We start from the raw sequence: 14,873 nt of genomic DNA, 5'->3' as shown, positions 1-14,873 counted from the left end.
AAACCAGTTCCTCAAGTATGATTTCAAAACAAATGTAATGAAACCAACATTCAACATGTTAAGAGCAGTAAGGTTATTCAAGTTTCTGACAATATAAGTAACAAATGATGTACCAGTGAGAAAACGGCATCTTTTTATATCAAACCTTTTCTGATTGTAAGAACTGTATAAGAACGCAATAAACATACTGTAAACGAGTAGAGCGTACTGAGAACCTACTGCGAACTATGAGATCTGTGTAGAAACGTGTTGCCAACTTGTCCAGAACGTGTTATTTTGTTTTGATCGTATTTAGACAGAATAAAGACGCACAACGAACCTAATGAGGTCGATTTGGGTCTGCGCGTGAACGGGATGAACTTGCTGCAAACGGACTGTGTGAACACGTAGATCCAATGGATGCCCGACTACACCACGTCATAACACGTTCCTAGTACGTTCCAAGTACGGCCATTCCGTTCGTACCTGTAATACGTCCATCTCGTTTTAAGTACGTTGCCACTCCTAGTTGTAGGACGGGATGGTCGCCCGACAATTTTGAGCAGGTTAAAATTTCTGGAGCATCATTCCCGATCAAACCCATCCACAAGTTCATGAACAGACCGTAAAAAGTTGCTACTACGTCCATTCCGTTTGCACATAGTATAAACGGGTTCGGCTACATTTTTCTGAACGTAATGAGAAAGAGTTCTGTGTGACGGGGGCATTGGTTGTTAATTTTCTCTATGTGCTTTGTATAGATCTAATGAGTCAAACATTTTTAACTGCGTTTAATAGTTTATTCTAATGTTGTGCTGTTACACTTCTGTCCGAGGTTTGGGAGAGGTTGAGGCTCCGGTAAACATGTTTAACCCGCCACATTCTGTATGTGCCTATCTGAAGTCAGGAGCCTGTAATTTAGTGATTGTCGTTTGATGTTTTATATCATATCATATTTATTTTTTGTTTGTTGTTTTGTACATAGTAAATGTTCTCGTTTGAATTGTTTTACATTTTTTATGTTAAGCGGAATGGGCTGTGTTCGTTGTTGAAGGCCGTACTGTGACCTATAGTTGCTATTTTTACGTAATTTGGTCTCTGCTTGAATGTTGTCCCATGTGCAATCATACCACTTCTTATTTTTATGAAGTATAAAATTGAGAATGGAAATGGGGAATGTGTCAAAGAGACAACAACCCGACCATAGAACAGACAACAGCAGAAGGTCACCAACAGGTCTTCAATGCAGCGAGAAATTCCCGCACCCGGAGGCGTCCTTCAGCTGGCCCCTAAACAAATATATATACTAGTTCAGTGATAATGAACGCCATGCTAAACTCCAAATTGTACACAAGAAACTAAAATTAAAAATAATACAAAACTAACAAAGGCTAGAGGCTCCTGACTTGGGACAGGCGCAAAAATGCGGCGGGGTTAAACATGTTTATGAGATCTCAACCCTCCCCCTATACCTCTAGCCAATGTAGAAAAGTAAACGCATAACAATACGCACATTAAAATTCAGTTCAAGAGAAGTCCGAGTCTGATGTCAGAAGATGTAACCAAAGAAAATAAACAAAATGACAATATTATCAGATAATAAGTGAAACAAAAACCAAGGATAATTGTAATTTTAATTAATTTAAAAAGACTTATTAGATAACAAGAGACAATAATAATAATAAAAAAAACAATAGTCGAAGAAACTTTACTGTCAAAATAAAAAGTCAAAAAGACAAATTAAAAGTCCGTAGAATATGATACAGTAAACAAATTAAACGTATTTGAAAATGAGGGTGCAATCAGGTGCTCCTTCTTACTTGTTGCCACGTAAAACAAATTTACTCTTCAAAGTCGAAGGCTTAGTGAATTGTAAAGCAATACGTGACCAAACTATAAAGTTATGTTTAATTATGAAATGTATATATTTTAGTATTTGAGCTATTATAGATATGAATAAAATGAGACGTTGGATGTATAAATCAACGAGACAGCAACATAAAGACGTATGCAAACAAAATACAACAGGGATCAATATTATTATATTGAATATATATGTTTATAATAATTAGTTTTACTTTATGTCTGTTTCTTTGATCTTTAGATAACAGTAAAAAAAATCAAAACGCTTTCAAAGTCAAAATAAAAATATAAAAAAGTTTTGACTATTGAAAGAAAATTGTTAGTGTATAATTGTCATCATTAAATGCAATTAACAAATATCTTTGCTATAAACCAATTTAACATATGTTAGCACAAAATCAACCACTGTATAGTTAATCAAGTGTTTAAAAACCAAACTATATTATTTCAAGGCAAACAATGTACATGTATTATCAAGTTTATCTGTTAAAAGATATATCGTACAATTTATAACGACATAAAACTAATCTATGTAACATAAAGGTAAAGACAAAGTAGTAAATTGTGTAGCGCTGTTAAACTCTTGGAGGACCTTGTGGTTCAGATTGATGTTCTTCTCCCTGTGGTTGCTGGACATTTGGTCCCGGCTGGTGTCTGCCTTTAAACATCTGGATGGTATTTGAAAGAGAGAAAAAAATAGTTAAATGTATTTTATATCAAAAGAATGTAAAAAATAAAAAATAAATCTCCATTGTGGTTACAGAATACTAATTCTATTACATATGGGTTCCAGTTGCTCATCTAAAGTGAACCGGAGACAATTCTAGTTTTTCTATTTAGACTCTTTGATTGTTATATATGCTCTTCGACGTTTTGTATGTTTTGCTTAACAGGGCTCTTGGCTTGGTCATAAAACTTTACTCAGTACTCGGAGTACAAAATTTGTGCTCAAAACACCAAAGCCAGTTTTGGTTGGTTGATTTCTGAGTACGATTATTGCTCGAAATTTTTATAATCGCAAGGCCAGACTCTTTCTATCGAGCCTACCTAATGTTAATGAAATATCTTTTATGGTTTCTGCTCAATTCATTCATAATTTTATAGATTCGGGACGATATAGAGCTTAATGTATTGTATGAACATCTGTCTATTATTGAAGACTGTATGTTGCCTTTTTGTGTCTACTGTATATTTGTGTCGTTGGCTTACTGGTGTTTCTGTTGTGTCGTAGTTCTCCTCTTATATTTGATGTGTTTCCCTCAGTTTTAGTTTGTAACCCGGATTTGTTTTTTTCTCAATCGATTTATGAATTTCGAACAGCGGTATACTACTGTTGCCTTTATTTATCATACATCTCAATTTGATCATACTGATAAATATTATCACAGAAACACATTTTGTGCCCAAGAAAACCTTTTTGTTTTTTTAAGGACTATAATAGTATACACATGACGTATCAGTATTTTTGATAGTCAAATACATTTTCAAACATTGTGTATATATGAAAGAAATACTCACATTATATAGAATGCCTGCTCGGTTTTGTGAATTGTCTGGGGCTTTAGTTTGATCCTCGCCCTAGAATGAGTATGAGAACGAGTAGGAGTGAACATTATACATAATACTTTCCAAAAGAACAAATTTGAATTAAAAAGTTTGTTCAGTGTTATTACAATAGTAAAAGCGTTTGTCTATGTGTAACTTTCACCAAAGCACTAAACAAATCCACAAACGGAATAAAAAGGTTCATGGGGATATCTGGAAACCCATAAATTACCAGATGATTGAATTCATACGCAATTGTATAAACGCATATTACATATAAATATATAGCATTCTAATTAAGGTCAACCGGGTACAGTAAATGGGCTATGTCACAGACTTTGGTATAAATTTGCATATATTTTTGACTAGCTGCACTTTAACGGAAAATCGAGAAGAAAAAAAAGATGCATTCATCTCTTTTATTTCCTGAAATATTGCTAAAACTTCGTAGCTATGGTTAAATTATTCAGCTTCATGTTTCGTTCCGAGCGGTGACTTTTATAAAAAGCACACGAAAACTGGTGCATATACACCTTTGGGGTTCTACATTCCTCTAGAGGGTTTATTGAAGAAAGCGGTTCAAAGAAATGAGATAGTTTAGTATTTTTAACGTTTTTTAAAAAAAATATCTAGGGAAAATGTTTTGTCGGTTGAAGAAAGATGAATAGTTGATAAAAATAAGGACATGTTATATGATTGCCAATAAGACAAGTATCATCCAGAGACCAATTGATGTGAACGTAAGCAACAATAGGACATCGTAAGGCCTTTAACAATGACATATATTTTTCCAATATTTTTCCAATAACATTTAATTGGTTGACGATTTGACGCTACACACAGACATTTGGTAGAAGAAATCATACTGTAACTGATCCAAATCAATAGTTTTTTGAGGGGGGAATATATTCAAACAAAACCCCATATTTATTGAGAGAGAGAGAGAGAGAAAACAAGTGCCATGCATGTATTGTCAGTTTTGTATTTCAAGAGTTCAAAATATAATAGTTAGCTTTAAGGGACAAAGAGCATATGTTCTATTATTGCTAATGTTCCCCTGTACAAATTATTTATATGTATTAAAAAATGTATTCGACATTTAATTTTCACGTGGACCTTCTGAATACAAAATCCACCTGCCGATATCTTACATTTGAACAATTTTCATCAAAATGAAACAATCGAAAGTCAATTTACCATCCAGCGACGACCATATGTTTACATTTTTTTCGGGGATCATTATAAGGAGATGTAGTATAATTGCAAATTTGACAATTATCAGCAAGAGACAAAAAGACGTGAATATAAGCAACTATAGGTCACTGTAGGATCTCCAACAATGAAAAAAGCCCATGTATTCCACCGACATGCAATAAACTTTAAGAGGCTTCAACATTGGCCCAACAAGATATGGAACAATTCAAACGACAAAACGAACGGCCTGGTTTACAATAAACAATAAACGAAAAATAGAATTATGACAAACGGCAACCAACGCCATGCATTGAATTGCATACTCCTTACTTGGATAAGGCCTACTCATTGTACTGTCATGTTGATCACGATTTCTAATTCAAAAGCAAAACATCTTTGAAAGCATATTATTATTAAGATTGATACAAAAATATAAGAATTTACGTTTTAACCTCTAATGAGAACTATGCGGTTCAGCAAAAACATTTGCGGATTCAGAATTTCTAAAAGGGATTGAAGAAGCTTACCAAAAAATAAAGAGACAGCAGTCCAAAATCTGAAAAACGTTAAAAAACATTTACGCCCGTGAAGGTGACCGGCCCTTCCAGGATCGGTCATAGAAATTTACTTACCGTCTCTACTTCAACTTTATGCCAATCGGTTTCTTCTACGTGATCACGTGGTAACTGTAAAAATATGAATTTGTTCATCAATAAAATATTCTTTTATTTTAAATATATTTTTACTATGGATTGATGTAAGCCTAATCGGTGTAACTATTGGCGTCAAAGATAAAGCATTTAAGAATATATAGTCAGGCAATTTAAGTTTAATTGTTTGCATTGATATGTATTATTATGCTTATTGTATCATTAAGTATTGGTTAAACTCCCTGAGGCAAAGATGACCATATATGGTTTGAGTAGTTCTTTCACGACTCCTTTTGGTCATCCCCCGTGAATTTATATTTACACCTTAATCGTTGATCGACGGTTGACCATCACAAAGTTAAGTCCAGAAATGTCCATCAAACTTCGAAACCAATGTGTTGCACTTTGATGTAAAAGACATAACATGTAACAAGCAGAATTGCACTTTGATTTAGAGAAATACCATGTAGTTAGCAGAAAGGGACAATTTTTCTTCTGATTTTAAAAACATTAGTAGGACATTACATGCAGCATTGAATACTGTGCTCAATTGAGAATTTTTTTTCTTATTAATAGCACACGATAAGACAATTTCTAACATATTTAGCTTTGGATGGTTTTGGTCCCCAAAATTCCAGAGGTTTAAGGCCGTACGGTGATCTATAATAGTTAATCTTCTACGTCATTTGGTCTTTGGTGGAGAGCTGTCTCATTGGCAATTATACCACATCTTATTTTTATAACGACAGTGAGTACCATTATTCCTGAAATATGTAGACTGAGTTATGATAGGACAAACATTTTTAGTGGATATTGGATAAAAAAAAATGATTTTCCGTTGGATTTCAATGGAAACTATGTACCACAAATCACGTTATTTTAGCAACCCAATCAATATTAATGAAAAGAGTGTGTAAAGGATCTTCAAATAATCAACATACAAGGTTTCAAAAACTACATCAGTCCTTTTATTTTACGTTACTTTTTAAAAAAACAATCATCTAAATACACATTTAGTTGACAAAATATAATTTTTAAATTCTTGATATTTCTACAACACCTTTTCTGTATGGGGGAACAATCCTTTTATCCCAGAAATTTAATATGACAAATCCAGAAAAAAAGTGGATTACTCTTTCTTATAGTTTCAAAAAATAAGCTGACGCACCTATCAATGTTTTTTCTATGTTTTGATGTTTTGCATTTTCTCCCGAACAAATAATTCAATTCCGTTTGATGAAAACGTTGTTAATTTTGGATTTCAGTAGAGGACATCCGTACGAAAGGAATCTTAATGAGGGACTACATATTTACATATTTGTATTTTTACATACTTGTGTGTTCTTCGATCTTATTTCAGCTGATCCTCCCTGGAGGGGGATATACTCTCCATGTTCATCTGTAACACAATTTTATGTCATTGAGTAATTCATTGATCATATTCCTTAGTAATACTATTTTGTTTACTGGTCAAAGGTTTATATTTCCGAGTTAAGATTTAGAGAATGTTGGATTTACAGTTTTACAGTGTATAGATATAAGAAGATGTGGTATGAGTGCAAATGAGACAACTCTCCATCCAAGTCAAAATTAGTTCTTTTTGTGTTTGCTATTTTTATGTTATGTGTGTTTGCGGATGCATTTGTATTCTTAAGCAGAATTATATCCTTTTTATCACTACCATTAGCGACAACAAAATACACAACTTACGCACTAAAAGTTGCATTTACAATACATGTACTACCTGTAGCAGGTATAATACAGAATCTATAATGATTTTTAATTACCTGTTATTAACATCAGAAAGCAAAAAGAATTCGTATACCACCAATAAAAAACGTTGTCATGATGATCGTAGTGAAAATTAGAATACAGTTTAAAATGCAGTATGGATTTAGATATTAGTTTTTAGGAATTTTGGTTATCTAAGTTTGTGTTGTTTGGGTGCTTGGTTGCTGTCTATAATTAAACCTCGTATCTCTTTTTATTCATATAATGAAGAGACGTTCGTAATCAATACTATTGAAACATACTGACTAATCCCAGGGGTCCTCTGGGGTCTGAAACTAAAAAAAATAACATCGGTAATATTTAGATCTGTCTAACAATATACATAAAGTATTGCTGTCTACCATTACAAATTAGATTTGTGGATGTTGTTTTATTTCAATTTGACGTATTTCATCATCATACATATATTGCATGTATTTAAAATCATTTGACAATAATTATATACACACCCTATCTAAAAAAGCAGAAATAGATAACTTCTATAAGGGAGCTACCATTTGATTTTTATGGGGGGGCTAGGATGAAAAATTTTGTCCTGCCTTTTTATTTTTCACTCTATTCGGTCCTGCCTTTTTTTTTTTTAAGTTTATCCTGACTTTTTTTTACATAAATTGTCATCCTGCCTTTTTTTTTGAAAATAATCTCATCCTGCCTTTTTTTTTACTCAAAACTCCTGTCCTGCCTATTTTTGTCAAATTTCATCCTAGCCCCCCCATAAAAATCAAATGGTAGCTCCCTAAAAGATATATGACAAATTTAATTATGTGCATTGTACATTGTATGACCGCAAAATTATGTCAACTAACTTTCACTATTTTTGTTTGTAGTGGACATTCCAGAAACCAAAAGGATAATAAGTAACTGTGTATATGCACGTATACATTTAAAACTAAAATGTCAATATTTTTTTCGGTTTGCTTATGTGCATTATATGTACCCATACTTACATATATGCTTTGCATTCGCTTCTTCTATGTCATCAACTAGAATGAAAACAATTAAACTTTATTAACAGAAAGTGAAACAGCAATAACTACCTGTTTTACAGAGATAAATAGGATTTAGAAACAGCAATAACTGCCTGTTTTACAGAGATAACTATGATTTACCTATTGTGCAATAAAAACACACCTTACGGCATGCAACTTCTATCTTGGTTGACCAACTTTGTATAAGACCTATTTGCGTTCCTCCTCAATACGCATGATACCTTTGTCATTGAACGTTAAGCAAACAGCGCCTATCAATCATCTTGAAGCATATGATTTTGGAAAAACTTTATTGATATAATCCAAGAGGTGCACAACTGTCAGAAACAAACACATTCAAAGAGAGACAATACATACAATGTTTTTAGACAGCTCTGGCTGGACATTGTCAAGGAAGTTACACACTACTGAAAAGAAAGCCGTTGGTCATCTATTTTCATCAATATTTTCTTTTGTTTCAAATACAATTTTGTAACGACTATTTTCTTAATCCATGAAGCATGTTAAGGCCTAAAATGGATGAAAAATATGTACAAAAAGATTAATTACATACCTTGCACGAGTTGGCCAAAATCTGAAAAAGATAATGAAAATATTTCAATCCTTAATTGATTTTATGTCTTACTCGGTCCACCCACTTCTGAAACATTAGACAATCGTTATCATCATATAATATCTTTTATTTAAATAATTGTAACAAAAAAATTGACATTCATACTAATATGCTATAAGTACTGTAACACAAATTATATAATATTTACCTGGATTTGGCGGGAAAACCAGTTGAGATCCAGGGGTCCCAATGCTTCCAGGAGCACCTCCATGTGGCTGTAAATCTAAATTTTGAATATGTGGACAATATTAATTTTACAAAGTTTACAGTTTTTCAACTCATAAATGTATATTTTGCAAAATTTAATTTCTTTGTTCAAAAAAAGTTACCAGCAATCTACAATTAAAGGTAAGAGATGTAATTACAAGGAAAAGAATAATAATAAAAAAATTAAAAACCTGTTGATATGTTGGAACATCAAAACAATAATAAAAGAAAACAACAGTGATCACAAATTATGTTATAAAAACTTTTGAGCAGTTGGAAGGATGTTCTTGTTAGTAATCAATTAATAAGCGTTCAAGTAAGAAGTTTTGACATCTACGCACGTGGCTCGCTTCCTGGTGGACCAGCGCCATCACAACCTGTAATATACAAAAACAAATGTGTTATCGCTAAAATAGTTTGATTTAGATAATCAAATCACAACATTAAAATATAGTTTGCTGTATAAGACAGGTTATATTGACTAGTTTGATTGAAAATTTAATCTGAAATATGGTGGTCTAGATGAGGTTTACAGAATAAAGAATAATGCCCCCTCCCTCCCCCCCCCCAAAAAAAAAGAGGGCAAAGAAAAAATATTGTGGCTCTAAAATACAAAGAAAAGAGCACATCCTAAATTTTACGGTGATGTTGTAAACCGAATCCAGAAATTTAGATACGATCCGGGTAAACTTATCAATCCTTTAAATAAACTTATTCTAAAAGGTTACCTATTCAACACTGTAATTAAATCTTTGAAAATTGTTTTATTGGTATAGATATTGATTTTTTTATCAGTAAGTTAAAACCATTCTAAATATTACACATATGTACTTTCGCGGTACTACAATCTGTCGATCCCTATAGTTTGACATTGCACAAGGTCATGTTTTTCTGTGACTGTTAATGACGTCTTTACGCTAAATCCATTGGATGTTGGATGTGTACTGATTGATATTTGAGTCTTAGATACATAATTCTTTTTTAATTAGTTGGTATTGGCCTTGAACTAGCTGTCAGTAACTGCGAGTACTCTCAGATCTGTACTTAGTGTCTTTTTGTTGTGGGGATGTATAAGTACCCGTCCACGTCCACTCTGTGTTTTTGTTAGATGTATTTCTATTTGTATCCATCTGATGAGTTAAACCTTTTTCAACTGATTTTATGGTTTGTTCTTATGTTGTATTGTTACACCACTGTCGCAGATTAGGGGGAGGGTTGAGCGCTCACAAACATGTTTTACCCCGCCACATTCTTTATGTACCAGTCCCAAGTCAGGAGCCTGTAGTTCAGTGGTTGTCGTTGGTTCATGTCTGTCCTATTTGCTTTTCGTAAATTGTTTTGTTATAAATTAGGCCGTTAGTTTTTCTCAATTGTTTCATATTTTTCATGTCGGGGCCTTTTATAGCCGACCATACGGTTACCTATAATTGCTTACATCCACTACATTTGAACTTTGGTGGATAGTTGTCTCATTGGGAATCATACCACATCTCCTTATTTTTTTTTATAATAATCATAGTAAACAAATAAAGAATATAAAAATGATGATATCACCATTAGGACCCTCATATATCTTTCAAAGAAGCAATAACACTAGGTTTAGAATATGATAATCCAATATAAATAAGAAGATGTGGTATGAGTGCCAATGAGACAACTCTCCATCCAAGTCATAAAGTATAAAAATTAAACAATTAATATCCTGCAGAATTCATGATTTGTACATCCTTCTTGCACAATTTTCTTTAATTCATAAATATTAAATCATTTTCAAAATTTATTAAAAAAGTAAAGTTTTCAACTATCTTTAGGCGTTCACAATTTCATAATATGTTTAATAATTTTAGATTGTGAAAGTCAACACACAAAGCTGGGGTGCCGTGAGTTTTTGTTTAGATTTAAGGACTTTTTTTTTTAGAATGGTCCTCGTGTGAAATAAAAAAAGGATGAATCTCCACACATTATTTTTACCGAATCGGCCATAACTTGAGCAGCTACATATATCAATATAAAGAGATGTGGTATGATTGCCAATGAAACAACTATCACTACAGACGAAAGAACTGATATGAAGCAATGTAAAAATTCGTTTCAGTATTTCATTCTATCTCTTTAATGCAAGAAGGTTTGGGTATATTCTCGATCATGGATAAAAGATACGCTAATGAGACTGTAGCTATGGTTGGTGATGATGACTGGCGGCTTAACGTCCAGCGGCAAATTAGTATGAATATTCAGGACGAGAACATGTTAATGTTATATAAATATTTACCCTGTTTAGTACTAGACCAAAACGCTGAGCCGGATTTCTTAACGTGCTAGTTCTCAAGGTAACAGTCCGCATTAAGACTTGTCACCTTACTCGGACACATTATTCTGAAACCGAGCCGACCAGTCTTTGCTCTTACTCCTTAAGAAGATGCAAATACCAATTTTAAAGTCTTTGGTTTGACCCGGCCGGGGTTCGAACCCACGACATCCCGCACTCGAGGAGAAAACTCTACCACGAGACCACTGAGGCTGTTTTGTAGTTATGGCTTTGTCAGTATAACTTGTATGTCTTCAAGAAAAAAAAACATGTCTGTTTCTTTTCAAAATGTAGGTTTTATTAAAACAAAATCCTACGCACATGATTGTTTTGATATACCTGAATTTATGTCTAAAGGGGTTCTTTTTATTGATTGTTTATTTTTGTGTTTTGTATTTCTTGTTGTTTATATCAAATTTTATTTCAATCTGATTTGTCTTTGTGATTTATGAAAAGTTCTAGTATTTACAATCTACGAAATAAACAGTTAAAGTATGAACAGTGCTCCCACAATAATGTTATACCAATACTACTACGTGCTTTCGTGTATTAAGCTATATTATTAGGCGCGAGACTAATACTACCAACCTTGCTTGACACAAATTCGACTGTGTACTTTAGTACGTGCCTGAAACTTGTAATAACGGAATAATGTTACCGCCAAAACTTTACATGCACGTAAACAGTATGCGCTACATGTACCATATATGGAACTAAATTATACAAACCAATAGTCTTGGAGCTTAATAAGATATACTGTAAAACTATACTCACGTATTCCATAAACTAGCTGTAAATAAAACCAAAAGTGCAGTGTTACTTATAATTAACTTCTGGTGGTTTTACTATTGTAATTTCAAAAGTAAGAGGGGTATGAAGCCTCCAAGATGACACTGTGCGTATACCATAAAGACACCATAGATATTTATATAATTGTGTTAATATTTGCCCCAAATTGAAAACAATATGTAATCTATAAAATATAAACTGATGATTAAAAATACAAAACAACATAAAAAAAAAAAATCACGCATTTGTACACAAAACGCCTCCACCCCCTCCCCCGCAAAAAAAAAAATTAACTGGGGAAAACAAAACTATATTTAAATTACTTTATTTACTGAAGGTGTGCTGATTTTGGACAGACTTGCGAAGTATTTGGTTTGCGTATAATTAGTTTCCAGGTACTGAACTACCCCTGCTCCCTTATTTCCCGTGATCTCTTGGTCACTGCTTGAAGATAATACAAACAAAAAAAACACTCCCACACAAACCAAGAAAAAATGAACAATCAAACTAGAAAAACTGTAAACGAGAAAGCATCTCTAAATATTCTGATTATATTAGTATTTTTCTAAAGCATCTACGCAACTAAATAAAAAAATATCTAATTTAAGCAATGCTGAATTTCGACCTGAGTGAGTTTCATGTAGTTTTGTTTTTTAAAAATTTGTTTGCGAGAAAGAAGAAAAGTGTGACCGACAACGCAGAACTCTAACAAAATTGATAGACATAGAATGGTGCCCTAAATAAAGCAGTGCGATCATTCATAACTAAATATACAGATTCTTAAATAAACAAGAACACATGATTTTTATAATTTAATATTAAATATAATGGAGAAGAAAACACAACGACTTACTACTTATTCAGTACAATACAATTAATGTTCTAGTTTTTGAATATCTCTAACTGGGGAGACAACTCATACTCCAAAGTAGCAGTGGCTAATAAATTAGTGATGCACATGACTAATTTTTAGGTTTTTCCTGATCGTGATCTTTATATTTCTAGCATACTACGGTTATCCTTTCGTATACGTATTGATTGTCCGTAAACCTAAACTTTTTATATTTTACTTTTACTTTTCTAGTTATGTCTATACTAGGTGAAATATTTTATTTCTCTTTTAGTATACTGTCAGTTATACATTAAAATAATAGGAACAATTTCCACAAATATTGGACATTACAACAGATCACACCAACCCCAAACGATCGACTCGACCAAACACTACTAAGATAACCACCGCTGTTGGTCGACTACTGTCACCTCAGAAACCCAAATCAGAAACAACGTCCTCTTTTACCTGACATACGTCACAAAAACAATGGAAATACAGTGTGTTTGTTTGTTGGTGTTAAAAGCAACGTTCAACAACGTAAGCTATATCATGGTTAGATTTTGCTGGTTGAGGAAGCCAGAGTATCCGGAGGACTAACAATACTTATCAAGTAAGATCGGAGTCGAACCTACGTCGCCACGAGCGTTTCCACAGGCTTATTATCACTATTGATGATCTACTAAGATATCTCGGCAAAAGAGGCCCCTAACAAAAAGACATACAAGTAAAGACAAAAAAAAAAACAACAAACAATACAAGTCGACCAGATAGCCGGACTTGGTACAGACACAAAATGCGGAGGGGTTACAAAAATATTGTTTGTTAGTTTGTTGGTGTTTAACACAACTTTAAACAAAACTTGGCTATATCATGGCGGCCAGAATTTGTTGGTTGAGGAAGCCAGAGTATCATAAAGACTGAAAATACTTATCAAGTAAGATCGAAGACGAAGCTACCTCGCCACGAGCAGGGCTTGAACTCACAGACTCAGAGTTGACATGCTTATGCTCACTACTAAGATAACTCGGCCAGAGGTCCGCAACATATAGATAAACGAGGCTCCGTGTTGAAGACCGTAATTTGACCTATAATGGTTTACTTTTATAAATTTTGACTTGGATGGAGAGTTGTCTCATTGGCACTCATACCAAATCTTCTTATATCCAAGTACATGTAAAGACAAAAACAACAAATAAGTCATTGTTACCAAATAGCCGGACTTGGTTCAGGCACAAAATGTGGTGGGTTTAAACCAGGTTTATTTTTTGCATACACCTCTTACTCAGCATATTTAAACCAAAAGTCGTTAAAGTAAAGCCCTGCACGGTTCTACATGGAGGTAGCTGAGGTTACCACCTCTGTTGGTTGCCATTTGACGACATCTTTAACCTGACATAAACCCATTTAACCCACACAAACTAAATAATTATACTTACAATGGAAAGAGAGAGAATATATCCAAATAACATCTTCTCTATTGTGTAATTCCACTGACAAAACAATGCCAAATATAAGATGACAGAGTAAAGTGGAGTTGAACGTGCTATTTATACAATTTTGAATATGTACAAAGGAGTTTCTACTATGTTCTAGATGTAATGAAAATAAATACTTGTCCAATGACTTCAAACTCTACTTCCTTCCTGAAATGGTTAGCGTCAAAGAGCTTTGTCAAAAAGGCCCAAAAGAGGGGAAATTATGTGACAAATATGTGCCTTGATTATTTAGCTCTTATTTGTTTGTTATCTTTTATATTGAAATTTTAAAACGTTTAATTCGTTTATATAATATTATCATTTATAAATAAGTGCATTATTGTATCAAATGTACATATGATTCACCATGATTTGTGTCGAAGGTTCTCGTACTTAAACTTTTAACAACACAAAAATATATGTCAAGTGAAATATGAACTAAGAGGTTACGAATTTTACTAACATAATGAGGGAGGTAACCACTTACAGTATCAATGTACTGTTTGACTGTTTGACAATAAACGATATTTCAATTATCTTCTGGAATACTCATTCATAAGGGCATATTACGTAATAATATATGTATGTTAAACCACTGTCTGCGAAATTTGTTTTTATTGTCATTTCAATTATCT

At 33.1% G+C, this 14,873-nt stretch overlaps 1 protein-coding gene across 1 annotated transcript; it reads right to left on the bottom strand.

The window, feature by feature from the left end:
* Positions 1-1,596: 1,596 nt before the first annotated feature.
* On the bottom strand, positions 1,597-14,405 carry LOC127712529 (uncharacterized). The gene is made up of 11 exons (XM_052219019.1): positions 14,200-14,405; positions 11,914-11,929; positions 9,173-9,208; positions 8,773-8,847; positions 8,565-8,585; positions 7,970-8,005; positions 7,265-7,297; positions 6,566-6,630; positions 5,214-5,267; positions 3,361-3,420; positions 1,597-2,510 (listed from the first exon to the last, which is right to left on the bottom strand). The coding sequence occupies exons 1-11, from the start codon at positions 14,230-14,232 to the stop codon at positions 2,418-2,420; spliced, it is 522 nt and encodes a 173-aa protein (XP_052074979.1). The 5' UTR covers positions 14,233-14,405; the 3' UTR covers positions 1,597-2,417.
* Positions 14,406-14,873: the final 468 nt, after the last annotated feature.

The sequence above is a fragment of the Mytilus californianus genome, unplaced genomic scaffold (genome assembly GCF_021869535.1).
Source record: "Mytilus californianus isolate M0D057914Y unplaced genomic scaffold, xbMytCali1.0.p SCAF_8, whole genome shotgun sequence".
Taxonomy (NCBI): domain Eukaryota; kingdom Metazoa; phylum Mollusca; class Bivalvia; order Mytilida; family Mytilidae; genus Mytilus; species Mytilus californianus.
This window is presented reverse-complemented; position numbering and strand designations above follow the sequence as displayed.

Coding starts and splice junctions, on each gene's coding strand:
- LOC127712529 (XM_052219019.1), bottom strand. CDS start 14,232: ATGTTATTTGGATATATTCTCTCTCTTTCCATT. Junction 8,586..8,772: donor GGTTTTCCCGCCAAATCCAG/GTAAATATTATA, acceptor TATCTTTTTCAG/ATTTTGGCCAACTCGTGCAA. Junction 5,268..6,565: donor TAAGATCGAAGAACACACAA/GTATGTAAAAAT, acceptor ATATTTTTACAG/TTACCACGTGATCACGTAGA.